The sequence below is a fragment of the Barbatula barbatula genome, assembly GCF_947034865.1.
Source record: "Barbatula barbatula genome assembly, chromosome: 10".
Taxonomy (NCBI): Eukaryota; Metazoa; Chordata; class Actinopteri; order Cypriniformes; family Nemacheilidae; genus Barbatula; species Barbatula barbatula.
In genome coordinates, this window is record NC_136773.1 from 19001078 (window position 1) to 19025954 (window position 24877).

Below are 24877 nucleotides of genomic sequence, written 5' to 3' on the forward strand. Positions count from 1 at the left end.
TGAATGACAGGAATCTGTTCAGGCCGAAAGCTCATGATAGTAAATAGCGCCATCTGCCGAGCAGTCCGTCTTCAGATGTTTGGAATATTTGGAAGTCTATATTGTTTTCTTTTAAACTGTTTATAAATTATTCGGCCACAATAAAATTAGTTACGGTTAGTGTTAACTCTATTAGGCAGCCTTTTAAGCCTTATCATTATATCAAAAATATAAACAGGCGAAAAGATTCAGTTCCCGTGCCGTCTATTTCTTTTTCTCCTCCAGGGGGCGCCTGAGGGCCCGGCAAGGCGCTTTAATGTAGTCTTTCTTTAAAAGTTATGTCTTTTATGAAGACTTTGCGCACAAAGGTACAATCATAAGGACAGCTTTATTTAAATGATTGTTTCATGAGCTTAAATTAGAAGTAATTATATCAAATTATGTATAGCTCTGTATAGTTGTTGTGTGTCGATTCAGAAGCGGTCTCGGCTGTTTTTTACACATCTATGCTGACATCCAGAATGCTTCTTTAATTAAAAAATATACTGTAAAAATGATAACAGCTGATTTGTTTAGTTTTGTAAACTAAGTCTACTTCCGGGCCACAATCCCCGCCTACTTTAGGACGTCGCATGACGCATGTGTATGCGTATAATGCGTATTCTATAATGCGTAAGGGGGAAAGTATTTGGGAGTATTGAAACATAATAGCATCGCCAGGGGCTGCTTCACTGGGTGTGTTCAAGTGAAAAAACTCCAGCAACAGAGGAGAAAGTGCACAAATAACTCGAGTTGCTCTTTGCATCGAGACACCATGGACAGGGGGTATGTGAAACATGTTTTGCTTGGACACTTTTGCTTGTTTAGAGAGCATTTGGCCTATTGCTAATTAAGACAAGTACGCTTAAATGTTGTAGGTTTCATGTTTTAAACTTTTTCTTGTTGATCTGAAAGACACAGAAGTACTTTACTGTAAATATTTGCTGCAGAAATGCATGCATTTAATTGTATTATGTTGCATCTTTCTTTTAGTGTCACCAGCTGAGTTTGCAGTTAGATGTTACTGTATACTTAAAACGATGTTAGGAATGATGTTGTGCCAAAGGCTACTGTATTAACTGTTTAACATTGTACCATATTGGTGTTTTTTAAATTCAGGTTAGTTTTTGTTTAATTTGCATTCAGGTTTCAATTTATAATACATTTTTTTTATATTTTTATTTTAGATGCGTCATTGCGTTACTGGCACTGTTAACTCTTAGTGATGCAGCAAGGTAAATTCTATTTCAAAGTATCATATACATTAATTTTTCACCGTAAAAAAGTTATTTGTAAAACTTTGTCCATTTTCAGTCAAACTGTCAACCAGGAACTTTCCGATATTTTCAATGAGCTTTGGAAACTGGATGTGAATCGAATGAAAGCAGGGACTGAATACAACATCTCACTGCAGGTATTTTCTCACCTCAATATTAAGCTCGGACACACCCTTGATTTTAACACGTGACCTCAAATCTTCTTTAAATTATTTTTCAGGGCAAAGCCGGTTATATACCCCAGGGGAGTAAAAGTGCAGTAGATCGTGCTTCATCCCCGCTGTTTTCTCTTGTTGATGAGACTAAACTAAGCTCCATCACAACTTATGCACGTATGTGTTTTTCTTGTGTGTGTGGAAAATTCATGAATCCAGAACCAATAGAAAAACATGTTGTAACCCCTTCTGATCACATTCTGCACAGTTTGTACAAAAGCGTATTTATTCGGGGTGTCGTGCTGAAACATGCCTTTGTCAGAGACATGCCAAGATCTTTTATGTAATTGTGTTTTGGAAAAAAGAAAGGCAGTAAGTAACTGGTGGATTTCCAAGTGCTGTCTTCTTGCATTCAGTGCTAAATTCATTTCAGCCCAACCTTTTTATTTAGGAAGGGAAACCGCCTGTAGTGAGTTTACTTGATTAAACATCAAAAACATGTTTTTACAATATAAACTTTAAAGTTCACCCAAGAATGACAATTCTACTCAAGAGGGTGATTAAAAGATGACCAAAAAATAATTTTTTGGGTGAACTGTCCCTTTAATCACATAACTTAGATACAGTATATGGATGTGTTTAAATAAAGTACTTTAACGGAAAGGTAAAATGGTTTTATAAAGGTCTATCCTCTTATGTTTTTAAATGATGTTTTGACAAAAAAATTCTTGTTTGTCAAAAGGTTTCATGAAGCTCCTGGATAACTATGAGAGGTCCACCGGTGTGGCTGAGAAGGAGACCGCTGATGAAGTGATAGAAAATAATAATTTTCTGGATGCTATCTTAGAGACCGCAGTTATGAAGGTAGGAATTCATCATTATCTGGACACTCTAAATAACATAAATTATATACAGTATTTTACCCTAGAAGAGTACAACAAGTTGAAGAAGTTCATTAACAATTGAAAGTAAAATCAAAATTGAGTATTACGCAACATTCTCCTTTGTGTTGGAGGATTTATTAAAAAGAAGCCTTGAAAGACAAGATGTCAATCATTTATTTGTGTAGCTTGCACAATGTTGTGTATTTTTTCTTGACACACCCGGTTCCTGAAAGCTTTATATCGTGTCAAGGAAAATAAAATGGATAAATGATCTCTGGCTTATGATCATTCTGGGTTGACTAGTTAAATCCTTAAAGTCTGTGTTATAATGTTTTATTCAGCGTGCACACCGGTACCTAATTAATAAGGGGAAATCCCACTCAGATCTGAGGAAGTTTAAGACTCAGTTGTACTACATGTGGTTCCGTCTCTACCACAGAGACAGGAGTGGAGGGTAAGCAATATACACACATTCTGCACACCCCAGAAACTGTCATAAATTGTGAATTAGTGTTATCTACTCTAATAATAAAATGCACTCCTAAGGGAGGACTCCAGTGGATTTGAGCATGTGTTTGTTGGAGAAACCAAGTTCGGCCGAGAAATCATTGGTCTCCACAACTGGGTCCAGTTTTACATGCAGGAGAAGCAACATCATCTTGATTACAAGGGTTACAAATCCACCCACCTGGTATAATATTACCCAAACAACGTATTACGTTTTCGAATTTGGCTCTTACACGTGCAGGCTTTGCTGAATATCTGTTGTTGTTTTTGTTTCATGCAGCCTGATGAGGATGATCATGTCTTGAATGTGCAGTTCAGCTGGCATGGTTTGATCAAGCCAGTGGCCAGTGCTTTTGTTGGCGTGAGCCCTGAGTTTGAGATGGCCATCTTTTCCATCCTGTTCCTCTCATCCACTGAGAAGACCACCACAGCTGTGGTTAATCTGGATGAGTATCAGCTGGAGATGGTGGTGCATAGACACGGTCGCTCTATTGGCACCGCCTATCCAAAACTGCTAAGCAGCAACAATAGACACATGTAGATACTGTACGACTACATTACACAAGCTGTACTGAGGTTTTTTTCTGACATCAATTGTTTTTTAGTAGTTTTTATAGGTGTATTTTAGTCTTCAGACAAATTGAGACAAAGTTTAGGCTTTATGCCAACTTGCGAATATTTTAACATTAAGTTTACACGTAATATTTACAAAATCATGGCAAATCTGAATTTTTTAAGAAGAATTGCTTTTCATGTATTTTTTACCGTTTTTAATGTCTTCATATTTTGGGGAAGGTATGTATCTAGTTGGCTACAAAAATAAAACTTTTGCATTAAAGGGATTTTGTAATCCACTGGTGTGATTCATTATTTGCTTGGGCGATAAATAAAACTGACATTAACAATGCCGTACCATCATAATTTAACATTTAAAATAAATACTATTCATTTTTATTTCTTCATCTATATTACTTATTCATGTTGGGGTTGAAGGGAGTAATTGGAAAACTACTATTATATTGATTATTAATATCTATGTTTAACATATAACTACACACATTCTGTTCAAATGAAACAAGAACTTATATTGTGCCATGAGAGTTAATAAAAACATTTTAAATGTTGGTTTAACCAGATTTTTGTATCAAGAGTCGCGTAATTATTCATTTACAGAGCAGACCTTTGTGTTTGCATTTGGAGCGTGTTTATAAATACAGTACCAGTCAAAAGTTTGAAAACACTTATTTTAATAGTGAACTCATCAAAACCATTGAATAGCACAATTGTAACTGTGGAAATTATACCACTATATTTATATAAACATGTTTACTGTTCATATTATTATTTGGTTTCTAAGTAATCCTATATACATATATATATATATATATATATATATATATATCTTTTTTTTTTAAGAAAATGTTAGTTAGAAATTAAATTAATATGAAATAAAGTTATTTCACACATTTAAGGACAAACAGTTCTGAATTAAACATTCAGAAACATTTCAGGCAAGCGTTGTGGCAGGTAACGTTAGTAGGAACCATATAGAGAACGCGATATTTCCCGGGGTCCGCAATTGATGTTGCACCTCACGTTTCACGTGTGTAGTACAAACTTCCGTTCCGACTGTTTTCCACTGGCTTGTGGTGTGCATGATGGTGTCTTAACCTGTATAACATTATTCACCTTCTCGGTTAGTGGGTGTCTGAACAGAGCATCATAATGTTGCAAGAGGAGTTTGGAGAGATGACTCCCCAGGAGCTCGCCGAGCCCGTCGACACTGTTGAGGTGAGACTGTAGCGAGCATGCCACTGTCACCAGCATCATCTGCCAGTCTTCCATCACAGTTAAAATAAATTGCATTTGTAATTGTTAGCTTAACATTATTTGTATATAAATCAGAGGCGTTACAACCTAAAATGCAATTCTTCTGTCTCGTTTTGTATTGCAGGAGAAGTGGAAGCTGCTTCCAGCTTTTTTGAAGGTAAAAGCAAATAAACAGCGTCATAATTTAACCTAAATACGACATTCTTACCAAACAATAAAACAACATACTCTTATGTCCACATGGGTAGCTAACCTAAAATATTTGAATATATGCCCTTGTAATGTCAAGTACCCAGTGCATGCCTTTTGCTCTGTTTTTCTTGTGCATATTATTAATACATCATGTTTGTTCTTAGTATATTTACAGACTTCAGTGTCATTCATTTTGTAATGTTATTTTCTTTGATAGGTTAAAGGCTTAGTGAAGCAGCACATTGATTCATTCAATTACTTCATCAATGTGGAGGTTTGTAGAACATTTTAGTGAACAGCCTTTCATGCATCTACAGTAAATGCAGTAAATTTAATGTTTTGGTGGTTATGCTTCTAGTGTGCTATGGGAGCATCGTTTTGTTTATTTGTGTTTTGCTTTGTGTAATATAAATAGCAAGATTTGTTATTTTAAAAGTCTGCAAATTTTACCAGATTAAAAAGATCATGAAGGCGAATGAGAAGATTACAAGCGACGCTGACCCGATGTGGTACCTGAAGTAAGGACACTTTGTAAATACACTCAATATCTATGCGTTTTATAACACACAGTAACCTGTTGTCCATCATTCTTCTCTAGATACCTCAATATCTATGTTGGGATGCCTGATGTTGAAGAAAGTTTTAATGTAACTCGTCCAGTGTCTCCACATGAGGTTACCTTTATTTATTTAAAAGCAACTTCTTATTTTACTAATTGAATGAGAGTGTCTGTATGGTATTGTTTGTTTTTATTGTCTTATTTGGATCACTAGTGCCGTCTGAGAGACATGACATATTCAGCTCCCATTACTGTGGACATAGAATACACCAGAGGCAGTCAGAGAATCATTCGCAATGCTCTTCCCATCGGAAGGTAACTACACCTTAGCTTAAAGCTTTACCAAACCTCATTACTTCTGCTCGAAATACTAAACACACCTAACCTATTCTTTTAGGATGCCAATTATGCTGCGAAGCTCCAACTGCGTCTTGACAGGAAAGACCCCGATGGAGTACTCTAAACTCAACGAATGCCCCCTGGATCCAGGTACGTGATGCTTAGACAACCATCTCATCGACATTTGACTGTTTATCTGTCATAGTTTCCAAGCAGGTAATCCCATTCAAAGTTCATGTGAGCGGGAACAGGTCACAGCATATAAATGTTTTTCTCACATGCTCCGGGGTTTCTCTGTGCAGGTGGTTATTTTATTGTGAAAGGTCAAGAAAAGGTAATCCTCATCCAAGAACAGTTGTCCAAGAATCGCATCATCGTGGAACAAGATCGTAAGGGTACTGTGGGAGCATCAGTCACCAGGTGCAGGACTTTGCTCTTATATTCTTAAAGCATCTTTTATTGAGAAATGAGCTCTACAGCCCAATAACGTATAAATGATGTATACTTGAATGTAAAGGTCCTTAAAGTCCTCGTATATATTTTTTTACAGCTCTACTCATGAGAAGAAGAGCAGAACAAACATGATTGTAAAACAGGGCCGTTTTTACTTAAAACACAACACTCTTTCTGAAGATGCACCGATTGGCATAATCTTTAAGGTGAGAATTTAGAAAACCCTGTTGACTTACAGCATGCAGTAACTAGTGGCAGGTTTCTGTTCAACCTGCAGATGGCAGACAATGACCAAAGAAAAATTCAGTGGCCCTTTAGCTTATACCAACAACATGCAAATGAATAAAAATCAGGTGTAAAAAGTGTTTAAATCAAAATTACTTTTTATAATAGGTTTCTGATAGACATTTTCAATCTGTCCATATTTGAAATGTGTTAGCTTAAGCCTTGTATTTACTTCAAATGTTTCAAGTTGAGATTTCCTCTTTTCACAGTCTGAAGTATTAGATTAAACAGATGTTTAATGAATGCTCTTGTGGCGGATTTTACCCTGATTCTCTTAACCCAGACCCTCTCTAAACATATGGCTGTGGTTGGTTAGGGACAAGACAGAGTAAATTGACTGTTGAGGTTGTTTGCTTTGCACTTGTGCTTCCAAAGAACATTCCTCCAGGATTTTATTGCAACACGGCAGCCGTGCCAAATGTCGGAGACCTTTAAGCATCATGATCCACCCAGTCCTTTTCCCACAGAACCCTATTAGCATAAATAAATGTCACAGAGGCCTGTGGCACCACACTCACCTCAGCAATAGATTACATTACATTTACATTTATGCATTTGGCATACGCTTTTATCCAAAGTGACTTGCATTGCATTGTACTATACATTTGTTTCTGACTGTGCAATCCCCTGGGATCAAATCCATGACCTTGGCATTGCACCCATGACCTTGGCATTGCTAGCGCCATGCTCTAACCACTGAGCCACAGGAAAGAGTGCAATACGAAATTGGGTATACTTTTACGTAGATACATTTATCCAAAGCAGCTTAAAAAAGAGGGTGACTGTGGACGAGCTATGATGTTTTTAATACTGTTTCCATAATGCATAAACTGTCACTTTATAGTATTTCCTATATTGCTTGCTTCACTAAGTACTTTTTTCAGTACTGAACTCTTTGTCTTGCATCAGGCAATGGGAGTTGAGAGCGATCAGGAGATAGTTCAGATGATTGGCACTGAAGAACACGTCATGGCTGCTTTTGCCCCCAGTTTGGAGGAGTGTCAGAAGGCCCAAATATTCAGTCAAACTCAGGTACCCCAAAAACCCTCTGTTTTTTATTATGTATATTTGAGGCATTTCCACAAATGCCTAAAACATTGTTAACCCATAAGTAATATCAAGTTAATCTATATTTAGCACTTGATTGAGTACTTTTTTACTTTATTGAGGTCCAGTGTGCTAAATCTGAGATGTATTCATGGTAATAGCCAATGGGTCAAGCAGAGACCATAGCTGCATCCTAGCAACTGGTCTGAGCTGACTTGAATGCCTGTTTACGTGGTTGTGACATTATGTGAGCCTCATCAAAGATCTGCTAATGAGCCTCCATGTGTACACCATTTGACCAGAGCAGATCTCAATTAGAAAAGGTGTGTTATTTGTGATGAAGAATTGTCAGCAATATCACTTGCTATGACCACTAGGGGCAGTGAAGCTAATTGCATTGCATAAAACTGTGGACCAGATGTTTTTTAGACTAAAAGCTTAATTGAGCGCCTGGTATAAAGGAAATTCATGGTTGAGTTCTTCTGAATATTTTTGGTAAAGTAGGTGTTCTTTATTTAATTACATTATATATGCCATCTCAATCTGTTTTCCCGTTTGGTCTTGTGAGTTTTGACAAGTTAGATTAGATTAGATTAGATTCAACTTTATTGTCATTATACATATACAAGTACAGTGTAACGAAATGTAGTTTAGGTCTAACCAGAAGTGCAGTTAGCAAGTGCAGGATATACAGTTAGAATAAATACAGAATACAATATGGGAGAATATAATACAGTGGGCATGGACTATAAAAATATTTTGCAGTAGGAATGTTCTATGAAAATATGACAGTAGGTGTATATACTATGAACAATATATACAGATGGCTATATACTATGAACATTAATGTACAGGTGGCTATGAACAGATAATAATTTAGACTAAAATAGTGCAAGTGACTTAGGTATGCATAAATTATTGACATAGTACCCTATAAACAGCATTTTGTGACTTTATTTTCATTGATAAGCAATAAAGAAATGTTACCTTTACATATTAATTTGTCTTTGAACTACTGTCCTTAAACAAGTTAAAGGCAGGTTGTCCGATTTCGCTTAGCCGACACACCCCTACCCCATCTTTTGCTTTTGTCAGCGCTCGGCTTGACTAATGTCCGTCCTTTGCACCTTACTGCTTATTGGCTCCAAGGTTGTTTTGTTACTCGGCCCGACTTTGTCTAAACAAGCGTAATTCGGAAATCGAACAATTACAAATTTCGAAAGCTTGCTGGCTGGTTACACTTTCCCTTATATGTTAATGAACATTTTAACATTACATTTTATAAATAAAAGGTATCTGAAAAGTTCAACATAAATCTTTCGTTTTGTAAAAATAAAGTGGGATATAAAATTTATTTAATATTTCACATTTTATATTCCAAGTTACTGTAACATAATGCCCTTTAAACTACCTAGTAAACTATAAGCATAATAATTATATGAGATAAATGATATGCTGAATGTTATTGTTCCCTAGAGAACATCTGACAATAGATGGGGTTTTAATCTATTTAAACTATTCTTACAACGTTATTTACATATCTCATACTGTATAAAGGAGAATCCAGATGTTTTGATTTATCAAGGAAGTGCATCAACATAAATGTATTGACTATAAAATAAGTTGAAAACATTAGTAGTTGTAGCATAACCTTTCAGACAGTAGTTGTCAATTGCACATCATCTTGTGTCTCCAAGTGGGTGGTCTAAAGGAAAGGTCCTACTCACTGTGACCTTTGACCGCTTTAGCAGAACAAGTAGCTGACTCAGGTGTGTGTGTGTGTGTGTTTGCAATGTATCCGAGGAGAATGAGGGGTCCTGTTCAATGATACCCCTTTAGAGAGTCAGTGAACCCTGCTTGAGCTCAGTCACTCCAGATTAAATGTTTCGATTTGATATGTTTTATCTTTATAATAAATGCCTGGTTAAAAACCTTTACTTCTTTAAAGTCCCTGTGAATCCGAAGTTGCAATTGTTTAATCAAGTTGCATTGATAAACTATTTACCATAAATGTTGAAATATTTCATAAAAAATAGGCATTGTAATGTTTATTTCACTGGGACTTTAAGTCTAAATAAATACACACAAATTCAAGCACTGGCTGCATTGTATTGGTCTAAATATGTATGTTTTATTTCGTCCTTTCAGGCTCTGAAGTACATTGGAAATAAAGTAAGGCGTCAGCGCATGTGGGGCGGCCCTAAGAAAACCAAGATGGAGGAAGCCCGAGAGCTTCTCGCCTCTACTATCCTCACCCACGTACCTGTATGTCAATCAAAAGGAGCTGCCTGGTCTACTCCCACCCTAGATAGCACTTTTCGTGAATTATTTTCTTCATGCTCTTATAAGCCTGAGAATGAGTTTGTTGGATCTGTTGGAGTGATGTTTCATGCTTTAACGTCTCCCAGGTGAAGGAGTTTAACTTTCGAGCTAAGTGTATTTACCTTGCTGTGATGGTACGCAGAGTGATTCTTGCACAAGGAGACAACAAAGTGGATGATCGCGACTACTATGGAAACAAGCGTCTGGAGTTGGCCGGCCAGGTATTTGGGTCTCTCTGACTTTTAAGTAAACTTTGTGACCGGTTTCACAACCTCTGTATGATTCTTCAAAATAATGTTGAGTGGCCATAAATGTCTAGAATTTACAAATAAACGCTCAGCAACATTTGGATGCTTATATTTGTTGCTAGATCTGATATTTTATCTATCTGAAAATTTCTGTTACCTATATATCGCTAAGGCAGCACTTCTTGAACCCTGTCTAGCTGTCCCACTGACTGATATCGTTGCCGTCAAGCCTTTACTTGCTTCTAGCATAGATGAACATGCGGATCATAAAATATTAATTTCAGAGAAACTTTTGTCTTCCAATACATCCATCAGCCTCCTCCATCCATCTCTGTCTGCCTTTTTTCCATTCACACACCCTCTAATTCTATTAAGAATGATTGACAGGCCCGTGAAGCTCAGGGCGTTAATTATGATAATTCGCGTGTTTGTTTATCTGTTATTATCCTTTGTGCAACAAGCACGATTCTGAAATAAAGATTAGATCGCATTGTACGTGTTCAGTATCTCTTGAGATTGTCCGTACTTTACAGCCGATTTCATATTGTGTATATGATTTTTAAGGCTTCATGTCTAGCGTAAACTATTTCAACGCTTCTCTTTGGTCTCTTATGAAACTGATCATGTGCCAACACCAGCAGATACAGGCCTGGCTGGCACCCAATCCCTCACCTACCCTCTGTTTCTACCCCGCTTGTCATTATAATACCTTTATTATTTTCTCGACGCTTTGTTTCGTCCGTGCCCCCATGCTTCTGCTTTCCCAATCGACCAGCTTTTGTTGCGGTTCCCAAATGCAGCCCAGCCAAACTCTGGGATTTCTCCTCTTTATTATAATTTAGCCCGGCTATGACAAAAGAATAGCCGCCTTGACTGGAGCGATTGAGTTAATCCAGCGGCCCGACTGTGATAATGTAATTACTGCTGTCTTAAGTCCTTTAATTTCCCCCTACCAATACTGATGCGGGCTGTGTTTGTGTGTGTACGTGTGAGTGACGGGAACCCTTTCAGCGCGGCTTTACATTCACATGCAAGCCCTCCGATCTTTTTTTCTCCTCAATTACGGTTCTGACATTCAGCTAATTGACTAGCTGGGATGTGGAAGCTTAATTTCTTTATTAATTTTAGTAAGGATGTTTTTTTGTGTGTGCAGAAGGGGAGGGGCTTCTATTGAGGGAACTCTGTGAATAAGAGGCCGGGTCAAATTTATCAAAGCCTGGAAACACCTGTTTATTAAATCTGGGATAAGACCAAGAAAGGGAGTTTTTGAGCCAGATGAAGTTAATAAAACAAGTTATCTGGAAACATGGGGCACTTGGATTCAGCTGGAGATGAAGTTATCCATTGGCTGTTATGTTTTTGTTCCTATTTCTGTTGATGTGCTAATTAAGGGAATACAAATCTGTGATGTCGTGTTGTGCTGCCAAGATAATATTGTTCATGTGTTTCGATTTGTTTTTGTTGCCGGGGCTTGTTTGCTCTTATGAACCGTTTCACAGAATCGAGTTGCAATGACTCACCTTTCTGATGTTTGTGTCTGTTAAGCTCCTGTCCCTGCTGTTTGAAGATCTGTTCAAGAAATTTAACTCCGAGCTGAAGAAGATCGCAGACCAGGTCATCCCCAAGCAGAGAGCAGCACAGTTTGATGTGGTCAAACACATGAGACAGGACCAGATCACCAACGGCATGGTCAACGCCATCTCAACTGTGAGAACAACCAGAGTCACATCAGCACATGTAGCTTGAAGCCCAATTGGCATTTCAGACCTGAGAACACGCGTTGCAAATAAAATGAATGCAAAAAATATACCTTATACACTACTGGCTAAAAATATAGATCATAATGATGCATTTTTTATTATTTAAAATCTTACGTAAAATATTTACACAAAAATCAAATAAAAGTGAACCATGATAAATAAAATACAATTCTTTGCTGATTTCATGTATCTTTCCGAACAGGGGAACTGGTCTCTGAAGAGATTTAAGATGGACAGACAGGGCGTGACTCAGGTTCTCTCTCGTCTGTCCTTCATCTCAGCCCTGGGCATGATGACCAGGATCTCGTCTCAGTTTGAGAAAACCAGAAAAGTCAGCGGTCCCCGTTCTCTCCAGCCCTCCCAGTGGGGCATGCTGTGCCCTTCAGACACACCTGAAGGAGAGGTCAGTGTTTATAAAGATTTTTGAGTGGATATTGGATTGATGTTTCTAGTTCAATTGACATTTTCTTAAAGGTCCAGTGTATGAAATCTAGTGCAATGTCTAATATTGCGTTGGTTACCATGATTTATTGAATAATACAGAAGATAAGGTGCTTAAAAAAAAGAATCTCATATTAAATCGCAATATTGAGAAAAAAAATCTCAATTAGTTTATCCATCCATCCATTTTCTACCGCTTATCCGGGGCCGGGTCGCGGGGGCAGCAGTCTAAGCAGAGATGCCCAGACATCCCTCACCGTAGACACTTCCTCCAGCTCTTCCAGGGGGACACCGAGGCGTTCCCAGGCCAGCCGGGAGACATAGTCCCACCAGCGTGTCCTAGGTCTTCCGGGGAAGGCATCCAGTAGGATGCTCAAGCCACCTCAGCTGACCCCTCTCGATGTGGAGGAGCAGCGGCTCTACTCCGAGCTCCTCCCGGGTGACCGAGCTTCTCACCCGATCTCTAAGGGATCGCCCAGCCACCCTGCGGAGGAAGCTCATTTCAGCCGCCTGTATCCGGGATCTTGTCCTTTCGGTCATGACCCAAAGCTCATGACCATAGGTGAGAGTAGGAACATAGATTGACCGGTAAATTGAGAGCTTCGCCTTGCAGCTCAGCTCTTTCTTCACCACGACGGACCGGTACATCGACCGCATTACTGCAGAAGCTGCACCGATCCGTCTGTCAATCTCCCGTTCCATCCTTCCCTCACTCGTGAACAAGACCCCGAGATACTTAAACTCCTCCACTTGAGGAAGGAACTCTCCACCAACCTGAAGTGGGCAAGCCACTCTTTTCCGACTGAGGACCATGGCCTCGGATTTGGAGGTACTGATTTTCATTCCAGCCGCTTCACACTCGGCTGTAAGCTGTCCCAGTGCATGCTGAAGGTCCTGGTTTGAAGGGGCCAACACGACAACATTATCCGCAAATAGCAGAGACGAGATCGTGTGGTCCCCAAACCTGACACCCTCAAACCTGACACTGGCTGCGCCTAGAAATTCTGTCCATAAAAATTACGAACAGAACCGGCGACAAAGGGCAGCCCTGCCGGAGTCCGACATGCACTGGGAACAAGTCCGACTTACTGCCGGCAATGCGAACCAAGCTCCTGCTTCGGCCGTACAGGGACCTGACAGCCCTTAGTAAAGGACCCATACTCCCGAAGCACCCTCCACAGGATGCCACGAGGGACACAGTCGAATGCCTTCTCCAAATCCACAAAACACATGTGGATTGGTTGAGCAAACTCCCATGAACCCTCCAGCACCCTGTAGAGGGTGTAGAGCTGGTCCAGCGTTCCACGGCCCAGACGAAAACCACACTGTTCCTCCTGAATCCGAGGTTCTACTATCGGCCGTATTCTCCTCTCCAGTACCCTGGCATAGACTTTCCCGGGAAGGCTGAGAAGTGTGATCCCCCTGTAGTTGGAACACACCCTCTGGTCCCCCATCTTAAAAAGAGGGACCACCACCCCGGTCTGCCATCCCAGAGGCACTGTCCCCGACCGCCACGCGATGCTGCAGAGTTAGTTTAGTCAATTAGTTTATTTTTCTAAAAATGTTCAGCCCTGCTCTGAAGACAAAGTTATGCATATTATATTGCATTTCTGTCAATAGACCCTTCAGAAAAATTTACACCGGACCTTAAATCAACATATCAATATAAAAATATAAATAATCAAATATATTTTTTGATTTCATAACTAAAAGTTAGAATTATAATATGCCTTTGTAAAATATTATTTGTTTTTAAATTAATGCCCCCTACTTTGTAAGTTGCTTTGCGTGCATGTCTGCCAAATAAATAAATGTAAAAATATATTATTGTTATTGTAATTATACAATACTACAGCCATATCGGCAATGGGCCACCCTGTATTTAAGATAGACAACCATTAGTCATCTTGATGTATGATGGTTGTCTAGGCTTGTGGTCTGGTAAAAAATCTGGCTCTGATGACCCACATCACCACTGACATGGAGGACGGTCCCATCATCAAACTGGCCTTCAACCTGGGAGTGGAGGACATCAACCTTCTGTGTGGAGAGGAGCTGTCCTACCCCAGCGTCTTCCTCGTCTTCCTCAACGGTATCTGTACACACAGACACGCTGCTATTGCCACATGCTGTTCTTTAACTTTAAAAAAAGGAACTACCAAAGGGTGTGCCATTTGATTACCTTTTAATTTCATGTCAACTCGCCCCGCTAATTTATTCATGTATATTTATTTTTCAGAGCGCAGATAAGTTACTAATAACACAGGCTGCCACTGCGGCTTATTAATTAACAAACACAGCAGGTGTCAATGCATAAATAAATTCAATCCCTCCTAAATTAATCCACAAACACATACATCCCATAATAGTCATAAACCTTCATGCCTGTTTGTGCACCATGGTGGGTCTCTCATATTGCTCAAACAAGCCGGGGCCTTTTCTTGTATTATACTGCTGTCACATAGTTACAAAATGAATAGGCTTTATTTTGTCTCACGTGTTTACCTTTTAAAATAATATGAAAACATTTTAAAATGTGCAATGTTACGTTATTTTGTTGTGTCTACTTAAAGGGAAAATTCATCCCAAAATCAATATGCCCTTTCAGGTAGCATACTTGGCGTCATCAGAGACCATCAAAAGCTGGTCTACACCTTCAGACTGATGAGACGGGCCGGTTTTATTAACGAGTTTGTGTCCATCTCAACCAATCTGACCGACCGCTGTGTCTACGTCTCATCTGATGGGGGGCGATTGTGCAGGTATCAAAAATAATCAGATCAAATGCATTAAGGTTCATTTTACATTAAGATTTGGCAGACTGAGATGAAGGAACTGAACTTTTTGGTTTTGATAAATAAAGAATTTTGTAACAAGCAAACGTTCCCTGTTCAGTAGTAAACACAGTGCCATTTGCATTACCTTCTGTGCACTCCTCACAGACCCTACATCATTGTAAAGAAAGGACAGCCGGCTGTGAAGAACAAACACATTGAGGAGTTGTCTCAGGGCTACAGGTGCGTTTGAAGCAGATCAATATTTGATAGTTTCATGCATTTGAATGGAGAGTCCAGTATTCAAATGTGAAGTGGTCTGTGTTACAAACATCTTTTCATTGCATTGCGTTTCTTTGTGATTTAGTGGTGTAAACTATTTTTTATTCTGGAATTCTCCTGTGCCTGTAGAAGTTTTGAGGACTTCCTTCACGAAAGTCTGGTGGAGTATCTGGATGTGAATGAGGAAAATGACTGTAATATTGCTCTTTATGAGCATATGATTGAAAAGTAAGTACTTCTCAACTTTTGGGGTATTTTGGTGGATGCATGATGTGTAAAGACGTTTTTTTACCTATGGACATATTAAATAAAAAACAAGGACTTTTGTTTTATTTTGGTTGGTTAAATTATTTGTCGGGGTAACAAAATGATAAATGCACTCTCATTTGTAAGTCGCTTTGGATAAAAGCATCTGAATGTATATGAAACTTAAAAAAAAAAGTCACGTTTATTTTGTCTGTCTGTCTATCTATCTAATAGAGTGGCATTAATACATAAGTGTGACCAATTCTTTTTGTGGCCACTGTTGTACAGAATCTATTAGCAGTGCTGTACACGTGTGTGTGTTTTTACAGGGACACAACCCATTTGGAGATTGAACCCTTCACGCTGCTGGGGGTCTGTGCTGGTTTGATTCCTTACCCCCATCACAACCAGTCCCCCAGAAACACCTACCAGTGTGCTATGGGCAAGCAGGCTATGGGTAAGACCCCTCATCTCCAAAAGCAAAAGCTTCATCTCCAAACATCCTGGAGGCCATTTGCGTTTACAAATGCACACACACTCCCATTCACGCTTTCATTTATTCTTACTGGCATTCAAAACCTTTAACACACACCACATTTTGTACTGATGTGGACATCAAACATGGCCTGCTTGCGTGGACGTCCTTTTGTGTATGTGTGTGGAGGCCTTTCCCTGCCACTGTCTCTGAGTGTCATTAGACATTCATTGTGTCCTGAACTCAGTGTGTGTAGCAGGGTTAGTGTGCTCAGCTGCGCGAGAGAGAGAGAGAGAGAGAGAGAGAGCACACTCTGCTGCCCTGGTTACCAAAACTACTTAAACCGCTCCTCACCACCACCCCCATTACAAAACCACTGAGACTGCAACTATATTTGGCCCAATATCCTCTGCCTTGTCGTCTTTTTTCTGGACGGACAGCCCCATACATGTGCAAATCTGGTTGTGTGGCCCCAGACCTATTTTAACACTCTGTGTGCTTGTACCCTGATTGTGGAGTAATAGCATTTGACAAATGTCAAGGTCCCGAGGGACGGCGGCTTTTATGCTATAACCTACTCCCCCATCCCCGTCATGCTGAACATCCATCTCAAAAATATTCTGACACTGCCGACACCAGCCCAAACAAACAGAGCAATGTGTCAAAAAGCCTAACCATAGTTGTTGATTAGTGAGAGAGTCTGTGAAATCCCATCTAAAGTTCATGTCATGTGTGGAGGTCACATCATGTATTGCGACCAACAACATACATTTTTTTATTAAAATTATAAATAAAATATAGGTAATTTTGTGGCTGAAATATGAATATCTGATACAGAATACTTAAATGTTTTAAGGAATACCATTCACTTATGTCAGTTGTATGCAATAATGAGGAAAAATAACTTACCAAAACAACAAGGAAATGAAAACACTTTGTTCCTAAACACTTTAAATACTAAACATTTGTGTACAAAAAAGCATGTCAATGAAATTCATTAATTTAAAGATCAATTGTGGTCACACCACTTGACATTTTTAAAGCTGTGGCCAATTCATAGATGAAAACACTTCTTCATTAAAAAATTTAATCAGCATTTATGTTTAAATAACTGTGATGCATATTATTGATTTGTATTTTAAAATTGACATTTTGAAAACCCTTGTACCTCATTATATGCGTTTGTTTGTGCATGTGCGTGCGTGTCTATATAGGACACATATATAAATCTTTATATAATATGTCAGTTTAAAGTATATTATGTATAAAAATGTATATATATTACACTTAAATATAAACATGTACAGTATGTTGCGTATTTACATATGCATATAAACACACACTCACTCACCCTCACACATATATTATGTAAACACAAATATTTATATATTTATATATATATATATATATATATATATAATATTAAATATATATTTAGGAATTTATTAATTGATTAGACACCCTTGAAAAAATATAACCTTGATTTATTTAACATTTACTAAGGACTTGTTAAATATCTAAAACAATGTTTTCAGAAGCTAGCTGCTGTAAATTATTTATGCAAAATAAAACAACATTGTAAAATCATTAATTTTAATATTTTTCATGTTATAAAATATTAGAATTTGGTCATGTATCTGAACATTGTATAATCTGTCATCTGTATAACATCAAACACACACTACCTATTTTTGTCATTTTTAGACTTGAACCTCGATTCCATAGAAAGGGTAACATGTAGTTAATTTAAAAAACCTTGTTTTTGTGCATTTAAACAATTTGCTATCTACTTCAGTGTGACAAATGATGTTCTAAACAGGTACTATTGGCTATAATCAGAGGAACCGTATAGACACCCTGATGTACCTGCTGGCGTATCCACAGAGGCCCATGGTGAAGACAAAGACCATCGAGCTGATCGACTTTGAAAAGCTGCCCGCGGGTCAGAACGCCACAGTGGCAGTTATGAGCTACAGCGGGTATGATATAGAAGATGCTCTGGTGCTCAATAAGGCTTCTCTCGATAGAGGTAGGAGAGCTTTCTTGTGTGACACATTAAAAAGAGAAAGGAATTCTTTGCGACATGCCTCAGTTTGAATAATTACAGGTTTATTTGATTACCTTTAGTGGTATTACCTTCTGTTCTTACTCTCTTTTAGGCTTTGGTAGATGTCTGGTGTACAGAAATGCTAAGTGCACTTTGAGGCGGTACACTAACCAAACATTTGACAAGGTGATGGGTCCCATGCTAGATGCAGAAACACGCAAGCCCATCTGGAGACACACCATCCTGGACGCCGATGGCATCTGCTGTCCTGGTAAAGCTGGCAACTCGGTTTTAGCTGAATCTTGAATACATGATTGGTGTCAAAGTATATCAATCTGTAGGTAAAACATTCTGTATTGTGCAGGTGAACGGGTCGAGAGCAAGCAGGTGCTGGTGAATAAGTCTATGCCCACCGTCACTCAAACACCACTGGAGGGCAGTGCCCAGCCAGGCCAACCCCAGTACAGAGACGTGCCAGTCTCGTAAGGAACCGTTTGTTTACTAATAAACTGCTTGTATTCATTTAGGATCCCACTAAGTCTAGTTTGTTTTTTGTTTGTTTAATAGAAACCCAAATTGCTCTTGCTTCCATAGGTACAAAGGAGTGACAGACTCTTATATTGAGAAAGTGATGATCTCCTCCAATGCCGAGGATGCTTTTCTGATCAAGATCTTGCTTAGGCAGACTCGCAGACCAGAGATAGGAGACAAGTTCAGCAGTCGGCACGGGCAGAAAGGTACGGCAGTGCCCTTCTTGTTTCATCCTTTCTTTGCCTTGTAGAAAAAAAATAAACACAATGTTTCAAAATTTAGACTATGGAACTCTTGACAATTGTAATACAAGTGGAAGACACTTGTTGTTGAAGTGTGCGAACACGTTTGGGTGTTTTCACTAGCACATGCATGTCGCTCATGCTGTGCCATCTCGGTTGGCTCGCCCATGCTGTGCCATCTCGGTTGGCCCGCCTACCCCCTTCAACAGGCTGTTTTTCAATTAATTAGCTTTTTGTCCCATGCCAGACTATGCAAATTTATTACAGCAGTGCGGTCCTGGGAAAAAGTGTTTACAGCCCCCATTGTTTCTGAGCACCTCCGCTGAGTGAGCTGGTCAGTATGATGTTTTAATCAGAGCGTTAACTGGCGCCATGCATAATTCACTCATTTCATTAGTGGAGGTGGTCCACTGGCGCTCATCACGGAACGGACAGTGAAGAGAGGTCAGGGAGGGGTTAGCCGCAAACCACCAGAGATGCTATTTACTGCTCTTTTTAAAGCTGCTTTGGGTATTTAAAGGAGCAGGCAAGTGTCGGTGGACCAGGATAACACAAGGAAGCTAATTGTTGTTGTGAAGGATAGTGCCATTGCCTTGAATGTCTTTTCTGCGTTTAGAGGCAGGCTTTTTTCCAAAGGTTCCCGTTTGGAGAAGTTGAGAGGTGTGTGACTTTCTCGACGTTTCGCAGTGGTCTGTTTTGAATGTCCTTTATCGTGTTTGTGGCATTTTAAAATGCCGAAAAATAAGACGATTCTTTACAAACATAGTACATTGTTCTTGCATGGACTTCTTCTTTGTGAAACAATGGTCTGTTAAAGACATCCCATTGTGGTTTAGAGCCAGTGGCGTTCAGCAAGTTTCACAGGAGTTTTGTCTTAATCATTTTAAGCCCCCCGTCCTGCTCTCCTACCCTCATAAGATCTGGTCAGCAGAGAACGATAGGTTAATTATTTACCGGTGACCCAAACACACACCGAAGCGCACAAACAGACACACACTCTGATACGCACACAGCTGTCTTGGCAGGGTCTATTGTGCAAGCCGCCACACTGGGGCTGTACAGCCGGTGATGGAGGGCCATGGACTCTTACTGCTGTCCTGCTTTTCTTTACTGATTTCATGCCTCTTTTATCATCCACTCTCACACAAAACAAACAACACAGAGGATGTGTGCTATGGGAACTCCACTCTCTCTCAACTACTACTCTTGCTCCCTTTTCCTTGTAAAATCCAAATGTTTTAGACACTTATTTTGTGTCGTTTTGATGGGTTAGTCTTTAAATGTTTAATTTAAATAAAATTATTTCATTTTTTAACTGTAGTTTGCAGAAGTTCAACTTGTCAAGGTTTGATTAGATGATTCAACCCATGTTCGAGTTATAAAGTTGACGAGGTTCATTTTAATTTACGATTTAGCTTTAAGTAATACTTTTCCTGTCTGAAATGTTCTATAGCATAGTATAGAAGAATTATATATATATATATTAGAGCATAATGCATGTGTGTTATGTTTGGTGATTATAAAACACGCTGGAGACAAGGGAGATGTTTTTTTGCATAGTTTATTATAATTATTTTGATTAAAGTTTATTTTGGTGCTTTACATATAGGATACTCATTGACCTGAAATAAAACACACGGGGTAAAAAGTCTCCTATTCCAAAAAATGTAATTCATGAAAAACTGTTGCCACACCTCTTAGCAGATATATATCAAATATGTCTATTACATTTTTGTAGTGTACATGATCAGATATTTTTTAATTACCTGTACAATTGTGTTTACATTTTTTTTGAAAATGACCAAAAAGATTTATCTTTTTATAATGCTACTGGCCAAACAGTTTACATGAGCACAACAAACAATGTGTAGTCTTAAAATGATTATTCATAATCATTCTTTGATCCGTTAGAGAGAATCAATAATATGTAATGAATAAATATGACTGTCAAGGTATTTTGTTCTTTTGAATACAGTATGGGTATACTATGTTCCTCTCCTCAGCTTAAGCTTTCTGTGAGCTCTCTATGCTAAAGGGGAAACCATTGGTATATAATCTCCCATTCACTGTCCAACTAAGCACCTTTCCTCACTTCCTGCCCCTGTTCTTCTCACTTTTTATCACTTGCAAATGGTCAAATAATGTGTTTGCTCTGGCTGCGAGAAGAGTGAGAAGCTCCTGGACAAACATTGACACTCTCACTCACTGCATTGGACCACTTCTTTCAGTCTGAATTTCCAATGGTTTCACTCTACCAGACCTGAATACTGCTTTGAAGGCTTTTGGACTGGATGAAAGTTACATAGACCTCACACTTTCTCATCCAATCTACGATATTAGCATTTTGTGTAGTATTTATCAATTTAGGAATGTCAATAAAACGTGAATATTTTTTGGGTGAAAGATTGAGAATCTTGCTGTTGTTGTAATGTTTGATCTGTGAAAAAAGTGTTGCATATGGGATGTTTTCTGTGTGACAGGTGTGTGTGGTCTGATCGTTCCACAAGAGGACATGCCGTTCTGTGACTCGGGCATCTGTCCTGATATCATCATGAATCCTCACGGTTATCCCTCCAGAATGACTGTAAGCCCCTCCCCTTATCAGATAATTACATTTATCTTATCTTATAATGATTTTGTTTATTCACATTTTTAAATGTTGCGAGATAGGGAATTGCATAATGGCACTCTGGAGTTCCTTGAGTATATTTGATATAGCACAGCGTAAAAAGGTCCATGCATTAAGATCTTTTTTTCCTCTTACTTTTTGACCCTAATATTTTTCCTTATAATCCTAATATTCCTTATATCTTTACTTCAGTCCCAACGTATGCCTTTTTATTGCTGTCTCTGTTTACTGTACATTCTTATCTTTACATGGATTATAGTTTAAAAGAGCAAAGATTGCATCCCCATTTAAATCTATTTTTGCAAAGTACGAAATAAACTACCTCACTTCTTGCATCAGGACTGCAGAAATCCAGAATAAGCACCTCAGAAAATCTCTCATTCCCTCGCTGTTGCTAAATTTGAACTGTGTTTGGGTGCACACAGCAGGATATTATATAGGAAATAGTTTGAGCCGAGAAAGATTCCTCTCAATGACAGACTGGGGTCAAAGATCTTCCGGCCCTTTCTGTGACTGACCTCTGTAAAGGCCACTGTCGTGCAGTGGTGCGTGACCTCGACATGATGTCACACTCGGATTCACCAGCTGCAGTGTCAGGAAAGGAGAACGGGGACAACTTCACTGTCCCTCAGAAAATCTATACTGACTTTTTAACTTGTCCATTTGCCCGATGTGGCATCTAACGGGAAGCAAACAAGTTTATCACAAAAAATTACTCTTAACGTTATGCTTTTTTTAGAAAAAGTCAAATGTGGTAAAGAAGTTTAAAATATAGCTTGTATTTGTGTATCAGGTTGGAAAGCTGATTGAGCTGTTGGCTGGTAAAGCAGGGGTGCTGGATGGCAGGTTTCACTATGGCACTGCTTTCGGGGGCAGTAAAGTGAAGGACGTGTGTGAGGATCTTATCCGCTATGGATACAATTATCAGGGCAAGGATTACGTCACCTCTGGCATCACAGGGTAAAAAGCTGTTCTTTTTGCATGAATACACAACCTGTGGACACTTCTGACACTTTCAGAGCGGTCCGATTTTTAAAGGGATTGTTCACCAAAATATTCTGTCATCGTTCACCCATTTAAAATCTTTATATGACTCTTTTACCTTTGGAACATAAAAAAAGATATTTTAAGAAACTTTGTGGTTTAGTTTATACGAGTAAATAAGGTAGTTTGGTTACCGACGTTCTTCAAAATATATTTTGTTCTGCATAAAGATATTCATACAGGTTTGTAATGACATGAAGGTAAACAAATGAAATCATCATACATTCATTAATGTTTTATATTAATATAATAAATTCATAGTTATATTTGTGGTTTTGTTTCAGAGAGCCTCTAGAAGCCTACATCTACTTCGGTCCAGTTTATTATCAGAAACTGAAGCACATGGTGCTAGATAAAATGCATGCTAGGGCGCGCGGTCCAAGAGCAGTGCTTACTAGGTAAGGAGTATTTGTTTACTTCTTAACTTGTTTACTATAAATCAGCCTTCATTTTGTTCCTGCATATCTAGAGTGAAGACAAACTGTGTTGTCTGTAGGCAATTTACATTTTGATGCTGCAATAATTTACCATGGAATAATCAGATCTCTTTTTTGCTGAATTAAACCAGATAAAAGCTAAAAATGTTGCATAAATATCATAGGCAGCCTACTGAGGGGCGTTCTAGAGATGGTGGTCTGCGATTGGGGGAGATGGAGAGAGACTGTCTGATTGGCTATGGCGCCAGCATGCTTCTCATTGAGCGACTGATGATCTCCAGTGATGCTTTCGAGGTGGATGTGTGTGGACAGTGTGGCTTGCTGGGTTATTCAGGCTGGTCAGTAAAATACACCGTAATAGTCTATCACTATAGTGAATAATGTCAGAGGTAACATTCTTTATCTGTGTGTCACAGGTGCCATTACTGCAAGTCTTCATGTCACGTGTCATCTCTACGAATTCCATATGCCTGCAAACTGCTCTTTCAGGAGCTGCAGTCCATGAATATCATCCCTCGCCTCAAACTGGCTCCTTACAATGAGTGATTGTAGCAAACTCACCAAAACTTGATAAAGGAAGGAGAGATAAAGTATTATTTCCTAAAGGACTACATTAACCTGATGTTGTTTGAACCTCAGTTTAAAGATTTTGATTGTGTAACCACGTCTGTGTGGTTCTGCTTGTTTAAATATCTTGACAAAATGTGCCTACTTTTTCCTTTTTGATTTGGGAATGAATGGAAACTTGGCATTTCATTTAGTGTACATGTTTACTTTGAAAATGAGATTTGGTTTTCCATGAAAATAATAAAGTTTTCTTTACATAAACGTAATAAATTGTAAATGTTTGAAGTTAAAGTAGTTCACTTTAAGATTACACTTTCAAGATCATTCAATGACCCTCGTGTCATTCCAAACCTGTAGGACTTTCTTTCTTCTGCAGAACACAAAAGAAGAACTTTGGTAACCAAACAACATTGGCTCACATTGACTTCCGTTGCATGGTCATGAAACCACTGAAACATTTATCAAAATATCTTCTTTTGTGTTCCGCTGAAGAAAGTCCTTTGGAATTATATAAGAAGGAATTAATCATGACATCATTTTTATTTTTAGGTGAGCTGTCTCAGTCCAACCATGAGGGGGTCAATGTATTGAGCAATCATAATTAAGTGTTAATGTGACAACAGTGAGGGCAGAAAGGAGCTTGTCGTTACATTGACCACCTTCCCACTCTCTTTTTACACTTATAAAACATCCACTATTCACAGATTGTTCCCACCCACTAAGCAGCCGTGGAAGCCTTTGATTGGAAGAAAACATCTCACATTGGTAGAATGGGCGCTGACAGCACGACTCACTTGCTGAGTTGGGGGGGTATAAGGGTCTGAGGGTGTCTCTTTTGGCCGGCTGCACCTGTCCTAGCTAATGAGGGGCTAATGAGACAGAGAGTAGTCGAACAGAAAAAGGAAGTCTTCTGAAGAGACGATGCAAAGATTCCCCTCCTCACCCCCCCCCCACAACCTCTATTTTTCTGACTGTAATTAGGACATATCCATGTTTTGCTATTTCTCATCACTTACTATTTTGTTTGAGGATTTTGCTGATTCATGAAATTACAGATGACTATTTGCTTTTGTCGAAGCTTTTAGGTTCTTCCGTTCTTCATCTGCTAATTTGAAGAATTCTAGTATTAGTTAAGTTTTTTGGTTTGTGCATGTATTTTTAAGTTTAGACTGCATTCATTGAAGCTGCTCAGGACTATAAAATAGCTGTAACCGACATAAATGAGTTTAGGCTTATTTGTCAGCTATGAAATTATTTACAATTAACACTTAAGGACGAACAGAATA

General features: G+C 38.8%; 2 protein-coding genes across 3 annotated transcripts; both read left to right on the forward strand.

The window, feature by feature from the left end:
• The first annotated feature begins 449 nt into the window (after positions 1–449).
• endouc (endonuclease, polyU-specific C) lies at positions 450–3695 on the forward strand. The gene is made up of 8 exons (XM_079465446.1): positions 450–804; positions 1206–1253; positions 1333–1432; positions 1516–1627; positions 2193–2314; positions 2676–2788; positions 2881–3025; positions 3122–3695. Exons 1-8 carry the CDS (start codon positions 794–796, stop codon positions 3380–3382), a joined length of 912 nt encoding a protein of 303 aa, XP_079321572.1. The 5' UTR covers positions 450–793; the 3' UTR covers positions 3383–3695.
• A 721-nt stretch (positions 3696–4416) lies between these two features.
• On the forward strand, positions 4417–23864 carry polr3b (polymerase (RNA) III (DNA directed) polypeptide B). Of its 2 annotated transcripts, XM_079465431.1 has the most exons (28): positions 4417–4632; positions 4796–4828; positions 5081–5137; positions 5317–5381; positions 5462–5537; positions 5637–5737; positions 5820–5911; positions 6064–6181; positions 6312–6420; positions 7409–7531; positions 9695–9811; positions 9955–10089; positions 11662–11823; positions 12079–12279; positions 14247–14409; positions 14926–15079; positions 15260–15334; positions 15503–15601; positions 15949–16076; positions 17914–18123; positions 18254–18412; positions 18506–18623; positions 18736–18878; positions 21395–21498; positions 22337–22503; positions 22872–22985; positions 23189–23362; positions 23441–23864. In XM_079465431.1, exons 1-28 carry the CDS (start codon positions 4567–4569, stop codon positions 23568–23570), a joined length of 3393 nt encoding a protein of 1130 aa, XP_079321557.1. In that variant the 5' UTR covers positions 4417–4566; the 3' UTR covers positions 23571–23864. The 2 variants fall into 2 exon arrangements, 1 of the variants encoding a protein (XP_079321557.1); XR_013787180.1 differs by lacking the exon at positions 21395–21498 and having other exon boundaries at positions 4474–4632; positions 23441–23854.
• The last annotated feature ends 1013 nt before the right edge of the window (positions 23865–24877 follow it).

Excerpts from the sequence above, each read along its gene's own strand:
- polr3b (XM_079465431.1), top strand. The coding sequence starts at position 4,567 with ATGTTGCAAGAGGAGTTTGGAGAGATGACTCCCCAGGAGCTCGCCGAG. Across the intron at positions 6,182-6,311 it reads GTGGGAGCATCAGTCACCAG|CTCTACTCATGAGAAGAAGA; the intron begins GTGCAGGACTTT and ends ATTTTTTTACAG. Across the intron at positions 18,624-18,735 it reads TACAGAGACGTGCCAGTCTC|GTACAAAGGAGTGACAGACT; the intron begins GTAAGGAACCGT and ends TTGCTTCCATAG.
- endouc (XM_079465446.1), top strand. Across the intron at positions 1,433-1,515 it reads AATACAACATCTCACTGCAG|GGCAAAGCCGGTTATATACC; the intron begins GTATTTTCTCAC and ends ATTATTTTTCAG. Across the intron at positions 3,026-3,121 it reads GTTACAAATCCACCCACCTG|CCTGATGAGGATGATCATGT; the intron begins GTATAATATTAC and ends TGTTTCATGCAG.